This window comes from Rhinolophus ferrumequinum, chromosome 15, assembly GCF_004115265.2.
Source record: "Rhinolophus ferrumequinum isolate MPI-CBG mRhiFer1 chromosome 15, mRhiFer1_v1.p, whole genome shotgun sequence".
Taxonomy (NCBI): domain Eukaryota; kingdom Metazoa; phylum Chordata; class Mammalia; order Chiroptera; family Rhinolophidae; genus Rhinolophus; species Rhinolophus ferrumequinum.
In genome coordinates, this window is record NC_046298.1 from 45,248,438 (window position 1) to 45,256,381 (window position 7,944).

A 7,944-nucleotide genomic window follows, 5' to 3' on the forward strand; every position below is an offset into this window, starting at 1 on the left:
CAGCCAGCCCTCCAGGTGCTGACCTGTTTCCTCCAAGCCTGGGGCAGCCCCTGGCACAGAGGCTCCCACTCCCCATAAGACCCAAGGGACTCCCCTTCCTCGTCACACACCCATGATGTTTCCACCTTGGGGTCCTCATCTGCTTCTGGCCTGGGTTTTCTTCAGAAACACCTCCCCCCTCCGTTTATGACCCTACTTCACTGACCAAGGACCCCCGGCCCCTCCTTTATTTTTAAGGGTCTCCCAAATTCAGTGCCCCTCCCATCTCTACCCCTCAGGGTCACCCCCAACTCCCAACTGTGGGGATCCCCAAATCCAGGCAGCTCCTGGGCCCGCCCTCCCCACCATGTGACCAGGAGGTTGTGCAATCCAGCCCCCTCCCCTAACCCCCTCCCTGAGGGGATTTTTGAGGAGGGCTGAGCTCCTGGCACCCCTGCCCCCCAGGGGGCTGGGCCAAGGTATAAATAGGGGTGGTGGCTGCAGCCGGCAGCAAACCCAGCCCAGCACCATCATGCTCGCCCTGGAGGCTGCACAGTGAGTGGGGCCCCTAAAACTGCACTCGGGACCTTGGCCCACACCTCCCCTCTGCAGGGCTCCCCCCAGGCAGTGGTCTTAGTCCCACTGGGGGGGGTCCACGCTGACTCCTGTCCCTTCTGGGTCTCTTATCCCCTCCCACCTCCGATTCCTCCAGCTCGTCCTTGTCTCCCCTGGACCCCAGCGACCTCCTTTCCATGGGGGGGCTTGCCTCTCTCCCCCACTGCTGATATCTCTCCCAGGGGGCCTCCATCTCTGTCTCTCCCATGGTCCCGCTGGGTCCTGCTCACTGTGTCTGCTGCTCTCTGCTTCCTGCCTCATCTTTATGTTTCGGGGCCTCTCTTTGCCCCTTTCGCCCTCGGTCTCTGTCTCAGCCACTTTCCAATTTTCTATTTGACTGTGTTCTCTCTCCTGTCCCCAATCTCTCCCCCACCCATGTCTCTATTTCTGGGGCTCAGTAAATACTTCCTGCATCCATTTGTAAATGTCTCCACACCTTTCTCCCTTCCATGTTCTTACTCCTCCTCCCTGAGTCTGCCTCTGTCTCCCCATCTCTGCCCAGGCATCTCTCCATCTCCTCTGTTCCATGGTGGACACATTTGACCAACTGGCTAACAAAGGCTCCCTCCCTGCCCCCACTCGCCCACTGGCACCCATATCTCTCTAGGGACTTTCTCTCCCTCACTTTCCCTGCCCCCCCACAGCCTCTGGTTATGCAAATCCCAGGGGAGGGGGGACATTTGCCTGGCCCCCACCCCTCACTTCCTGTCCCAAAGGGGGAGTAGGGGTGAGTGTGGTGGGGCTGATCTCACACATGAACACATAGCGGACGGGCTGCCGTGGTCACAGCTGCAGCCACCTCCCTCCCGCCGGCCCCCCAACCACTTCGAGACAGGTGGCTGAAGGGACCCCTGACATGCCCCTGTGTCTCTCCCCCTCCAGGCTCGACGGGCCATACTTCAGCTGTCTGGTGAGTTGAGGTCCTGCGGACCAGGGAGGAGTGGGGGGACTCACGTGGCCTACTGTGACCTCCCTGCCTTAGTTTCCCCCTGTGCTCCTTCCTGTCACTTTGCCTTTCTGACTCCCTCCGTGTCTCCCACCACCCTCCTCCGCCCACTTCCCCCCACCATCTCCATCACAGATGTTTTTCTAATGTCTTTTTCCCTCTCTCAGTCTCTGGGTCCACTTCCTTGGGATGCGGGGATCTTTGTATCGTAGACTTTCTCTTTCTGTCTATCCCACACTCCGCACATTTATTTCTTCCTTATTTCCTTCTCTTCTTTGCTTTATGTTTTCAAAAATGTGATCTGTAATATATCGGATACACAGAATACTATACCTAAAACCCACAGTCCAAGCTGAGAAAAAATACTCACTTGTGGCCTTGAAAGACACCCCTTCGGGTGTCTCTCCCTCCTCCAATGTGACGAGTTTGCTTTTCATAAAAAATTGAGGCATAACTTCCAAGTCAGTAAAGTGACACATCTTGTGTACAGCTCAGTGAGGTTTACGTTATGCACGTACCTGTGCAACCACTAACTAGACCAAGACATAGAACATTCCATCACCCCAGGATATTCCCTTACGTGCCTTTCCCATTGATCCGTCAATCCCCACTCTGGTATTTTCTGCCATGCACTAGTCTTGCCCAGTTTCGAACTTTCCATTAGGTGATCACTCAGCATGTCCCTTTGGGGTCTAGCTTCCTTCCTTGCTGTTTAGTACTCCATCACAGGACCGCACCCCAGTTAGAGTGTCCATTCTCCTGTCCACGGGCGCTGGGGCTCTTTCCCCTTTGGGGCGATTAATAAAGCTGCTTGGTAGACATACGTTTTCAGTTCTCTTGGGTAAATAACTACGGTAGGAGTGAGATGGCTGGGCTATCGAGATGGTTGTACCTAGCTTTAGTCTTACAAGACTAACTGCTAAAGTGAGACATGAAGCGATATGGAAGTAGATAAAGGAAGCACTGAAACTTTGCCTCTGCGTGAGTACTTCTACCCTGTCACCCTTCACCCTCCTACCGCCAGGTACGCAACGCTGGGGAAATTCTTCCATACCTCCAAGGCATGATAATATGTCGCCTGTGTACCGGGGAGGAGCTGCGTTTCCGGGGAACCCACAATCTTAGCGGGAACTGGCTGCTGTGTGTCTCTTTCCTTCTGACTCTCTCTAGGTCTTTGTGTTTCTGCTATGTTGCTTCTGTCTCTTCTCTCTGTATCTCTGTACATCTCTCTCTTTGCCTCTGTCTCTGGTGACTAGTCTCTGTGTCTCTCTATACCTCTCACTTTGTCTTTCTGTGTCCGTCTTTCTCTCTGTGTTTCTCTCTGAGTTCCTGTGTCTCTCTTTTTCTGTCCCAGCCTCTTGTCTCCTCTCTCCGTCCCTGTTGGAGTCTCCCTGCTGGTCCAGGGTGAGCGTGGGGGCTCCCTGCAGCCTGGATGACCCCTCTGTCTCCCCCTCTTCAGTACCCAGATGGAAATTTCTACGACCTGGACAGCTGCAAACATCCCAGCTACTCTGACTCAGAAGGGGCTCCTGGTGAGTGACCCTGCCTGAGCCCCCCCACACCTGCCTCTTGGGCCCATTTCACAGATGGGAGCTGAAGCCCAGGGGAAGTTGTCCCCTCACACAGCAGGTCAAGATTAGCCCAGGCCTCCAGCCTCCTCCCTTTCCTCTCCCACCCACCTGCTCACCCATGCAAATCCTAGGGTGAGAGATTTGCAAGACCCACACAATGGCCCTTCTGTGCCAGGGGTTTCCAGTGGGAGGGGGCTGAGGCCAGACCTCCTGGCTTCTGACTCAGTGCCCTTTCCCCAGACTCCCTGTGGGGCTGGACTGAGGCCCCAGCTGTCCCTACCTCCTCCTATGAAGCCTTCGACCCTGCCGTGGCCACCTTTGGCCACCCGCAGGGTGTCCAGCTCTGTTACGGACCCTCAACCTACAGCCCTTCAGGGAGCCTCGACCCTGCACCCAGCATAGAGGCCCCTGGGCCCAGCTTCCCAGCATACCCCACTGAGGACTTCACCACCCAGGTAAGGGGCAGGAAGACAATTGAAATCCCCATCATTTGATTGCGGTTTGCTGATGTCAGGCCCTGCGTTAGAACCTGTACATACATTAACTCCTTCCTCCCTCTGAGGTTGAGTACCGTTATTACTGCATTGCACAAACCAGCCAACAGAGGACCAGACATGAGCCAAGAGGCACCTGAGACGGCCCGTTATCTGTGTGGGGCAGGCTTTCATGGAGGTGGTCCAATGTCCCGTCCACCCAATGGAGATCAGCCCTGAAGCCAGGGTGCAGGCTGTAAACAGAGCTGGGAGGGACCACACCGGGCCTGGGAGGAAGAAGCCAAGGGACAAGAGCAGAGGGAAAGGGACAAGAGCAGGGCCTCCAAACTGCAGGTGACCTTGACCTTCCGCAGACCCTGGGCCCCCCGGCATATGCCCCATATCCCAGCCCCGTGCTGTCGGAAGAAGAGGACCTCCTGCTGGACAGTCCCCCCCTGGAGGTCTCAGACAGCGAGTCAGATGAGGCCCTTGTGACTGGCCCCGACGGGAGGGGATCCGAGGCAGGTATGTGGGAGCAAGTGGGGTGGGGAGACTCCAACTGGAGATGGGGGGAAGGGACTAAAGGACCATGGCTTCCCAAGTACCTACAATACTCCAGTGCTGAGGGCAGTTCCCAGGTTGCCACCTGCTGGCTGTGTGACCTTGGGCATGGGCCTCTGTCTGCCTCTCTGTGCCTTGGTTTCCTATCTGTACAGTGGGCATGACAGTAAGAGTGTCTATTACTGGTGGTTGAGAGGATTAAGTAAGAGAATACATGTAAATGAGATAGCAGCACTTGGCACCGAGTGAGCTCTCAATAAGTCTTCACCATCATTATTCACACCATAGCAACAGAAATAATCACTAGACTCCCATCTAGGCAACCCATGGCCCAGCACCCATTATGCACAACCCCTGGGAAGTTGGCATCATTAGGAACTTTATCTGGGTCTCAGTTTCCCATCTGTAAAATGGGCGTCATCACCATCACCCCATCTCTTGGGGTTATGATGAAGAAATGAGCTCATAATCGTAAAGCGCCTGGCACAGCGCCTGACACAAAGTTTGTAAAAGTAAAACAAACACACACATGCATTAGTCTCATTTACAGCTGAGGAGATGCCAGCTCAGAGAAATTAAGTCACCACCCCAAGGTCACACAACTGGGAAATGGCAGAGGTGGGGTTCTTGTATCCAGTGCCCTACTATGACCACCCCGCCCCAGCTCTGTGGGATCCTTACTGCTTGTAGGAGCCCAGGAGTCAGACCCCCTGACTTCTCCCAGGATCCGGGTTCCTCTGGGGCTGACAGGTTGGGAGACCCAGAGCTGGAGAAAAGGCCAGGCAGATCCAAACCCACTCCAGGTCTCTTCACCCCCAGTTAGCTCTCTGCTATAAGCCTTAGGGGATCACTGTCAACCCCTTTCACAGATTCTCTCACCCATGGGCTCAACAAATATGTATTACTATGCGCTGGCCACCAGCACAGGCTAGAAGCAGATACTGAAAAAGCAAGCAGGGAAGGACGATGAGGGTTCTGGGGAAACAGCTTCAGGGAGGGGAGCGACTTGCTTCAGCCGGGTAGGGGCACAGACAGACTCAGGCAGGTGCATCTAACAGCCACCTTTCTCACCCCAATTCTCTCCCTGGGGAGACTGAGACTTGGCGGGAGCAGGGTGGGCGTGGGGGCGGGGCCCCCAGGACACCTCCCCTGACGCGCCCCCACCCGCTGCAGGCGCCCGTAAGAAGCTGCGCCTGTACCAGTTTCTGCTGGGACTGCTGACGCGCGGCGACATGCGCGAGTGCGTGTGGTGGGTGGAGCCAGGCGCCGGCGTCTTCCAGTTCTCCTCCAAGCACAAGGAGCTGCTGGCGCGCCGCTGGGGCCAGCAGAAGGGCAACCGCAAGCGCATGACCTACCAGAAGCTGGCCCGTGCCCTGCGCAACTACGCCAAGACTGGAGAGATCCGCAAGGTCAAGCGCAAGCTCACCTACCAGTTTGACAGTGCGCTGCTGCCCGCCGCCCGCCGGGCCTGAGCCCGAGGGGGGCTCTCGGGGCTCTCAGGAGCTCCCCGCCGGTGTCACGTTGGTGTCCCCACACCCTAGGTCATAGGACCTGTGGATTCCCCAACACTGGGGTGGAGGGGGGGGCTGCCATAATCCCTAAGCCCTGCCCAGGGCCCCTCTGGGATTCCCTTGTCATGTCCAGGATCCCCAGGATCCGCATGGCTCGGGTCACAGGACCCATAGGCGACTGTACAATGTGTCTGTGTGCAGGCGTAGGGCAGTGCTTCCAGAACCCCAAGAGCTTCTCTGGGATCCCCTTGTGATGTCGGAAGTCCTCCGACCAGGCTGGGGACCCCTCTGAGACCTCTTGTGTGTTTGAGACCCCCCAATCTCATCTGAGGGAGGGTGAGCCCACAGATCTTCACACCAGGAGGAGGCGCTGCCAGCAACCCTAAGCCTTGTCCAGGGGCTCTCTGGGATCCCTGCTCACTTCTGGTTCCTTCCTGTCAGACCTGAGATCTCCTAGTTATGTCTGGGACCTCTGGGTCACCTTTATCATGTCTCGGATCTCTGTGCCCAGCTGTGACTGTTGTCCTGTCTGTCCCCTCAAATCCCTTGGTCATCTTTGAGATCCCTTAATGCTCTGGAACCACCCTGCTATCACATTTTTATGTCTGGAATTCTCCAGTCACAGCTAGGAAGGCCCTGGAATCCTTTGGTCATGTCTGAACACAGTCTTGTCATGTGGGGGGGAGGGGGTTTGGAGTACCTCTGTGAACCTTGTCTTGTCCGGGCCACCTCTGGGGTCCTCTCGTCTATCTGGGATCCTCCAATCACATCTGCCCCTCCACCCCAGGATTTCCACCTGATATGCCCTTTTGGGGACCCAACCAGTAGCCCTGAGTTGTCATGGGGCCCTCCGTAGGGCCATGCCGGGGGGGTCATTCTAGCCATTCAGCAGATTTATGGGTGCCTGCCCATAAATTGCCTGCCCCTCCCCCCATGTCATTTTTAATAAGGGGTCTCAAACTGGTGACTCCCCACCCCATTTCCTGCCCCTCGCGGTGCAAATCAGGCCCCTCCCCCCTTCTTGGTGGGGTTGTCTAGTTCACTGCAAGAATTTTTGGGTTTTTTTGGAGGGAGCATTCAAATTAGCTGACATTTCAGTATAGGGAGATTTTGCAAAATCCTTCACTTAAAACTGCACAATCCAGCGACAATGGGCAGGCTTTTCAGTGTGGAGAGGCTGGAGCAGGGTGGCACCTCCCCCCCACACAATTGGCTTCTGTTCTCCAATCTGTGGGGGACCCCACCGCCCCTGGCTGTCATACACCTCTGGTTTCTCTCAGTTTCCTTGGCCCCTAACCATTTCCATTTCCACCCGTGTGAAGTGGCAGATGAACAGTGGGAGCTCTGATTAGAACCCCTGGGGGTATCAAAGGCTGTGGCTGACCCATAGCGCCAGGTCCTTGAGCCTGGATGACTGGGGGATCTAGGGTCAAAGACTGCTTCTGGGCCTCATTTGTCCCTTCTGTGAAAGGGGAGAGGAGGAGGAAGATCACGAAAGTCCCTTGCAGCACCGTCCACAGGCCTTCCAAACATCTGAAATCCACCCTGCCACCCACGGATGGCAAGGAGGAAGATGAAAAGGAGTATCACGGACCCAGAGAGGAAAAGGTCCTTGCAGGGTGCACAGCTGGTAGCAGAGCCCAGCCTGGGTGGGACCTGCCCTCAGGAGGACAGTCCCCTCACCTTGGGGAGGGGGCCAGGGTGGGAGGGGCTTGTGGGAGACAAAATGTCCTCCACAGGGCCGCTTCTTGCAAATGATGTACCTTTTGCAAAAAAAACGATCATCCTCCCAAGTGTGGAATAAAATAAACGAAACAAATCAAGGTAGACGGATCTCCTTGGACCTTTATGTCAAGGACTGCAATGCTGTCGGTCCACCGGGGCCTGCTGGCCCTCAGGGACACTGGGACAGTGAGGGGGGAGAGAAGAGAGACGATGAAAGAGGCAGAGTCAGACCAGGCTAAGCCTTGAAGGCCAGGGTAAGGGGCTTGAGCTACAGGCACTGGTGGTTCGGTTCAATTTTTGTCTCTCTTCCCGACGACTTGAGTTCTTCCCCGCCCTCTCCCTGCTTCCCTTTCTGTCTGGGTCTCTATCCTCCTTCCCTGGTTTTCTGTCCTCCCTCTCTGAATCTCACTCCTCCTCTCTCTGGATTTAGCTCTCGGGTTGGTAGGGCAGGGCGCTAGGGACCTGGTGTCAGCGCCGCCCTCCTGGCTCCAACAGCTCAACCAACCTGCTAGGCCCGCGGGAGCGGCGTGGCAGTCCGCGTGGCAACCCGTGACGTCATACGG

The 7,944-nt window shown here is 56.2% G+C and overlaps 1 protein-coding gene across 2 annotated transcripts; it reads left to right on the plus strand.

Moving 5' to 3' along the window:
- The first annotated feature begins 504 nt into the window (after positions 1-504).
- Positions 505-7,491, plus strand: SPIB (Spi-B transcription factor). 2 transcript variants are annotated; one of them, XM_033129633.1, is made up of 6 exons: positions 505-534; positions 1,477-1,504; positions 3,000-3,072; positions 3,352-3,566; positions 3,959-4,109; positions 5,319-7,490. In XM_033129633.1, the coding sequence occupies exons 1-6, from the start codon at positions 512-514 to the stop codon at positions 5,615-5,617; spliced, it is 789 nt and encodes a 262-aa protein (XP_032985524.1). In that variant the 5' UTR covers positions 505-511; the 3' UTR covers positions 5,618-7,490. The 2 variants fall into 2 exon arrangements, with proteins under 2 accessions (XP_032985524.1, XP_032985525.1); XM_033129634.1 differs by lacking the exons at positions 505-534; positions 1,477-1,504; positions 3,352-3,566 and having other exon boundaries at positions 3,007-3,072; positions 5,319-7,491.
- Positions 7,492-7,944: the final 453 nt, after the last annotated feature.

What these genes read in the sequence shown, in the direction of transcription:
- SPIB (XM_033129633.1), top strand. Translation starts at nt 512, where the DNA reads ATGCTCGCCCTGGAGGCTGCACA. An exon ending in CTCGCCCTGGAGGCTGCACA is followed by an intron (nt 535 to 1,476) that starts GTGAGTGGGGCC and finishes CTCCCCCTCCAG; the next exon opens with GCTCGACGGGCCATACTTCA. An exon ending in TGACTCAGAAGGGGCTCCTG is followed by an intron (nt 3,073 to 3,351) that starts GTGAGTGACCCT and finishes CCCTTTCCCCAG; the next exon opens with ACTCCCTGTGGGGCTGGACT.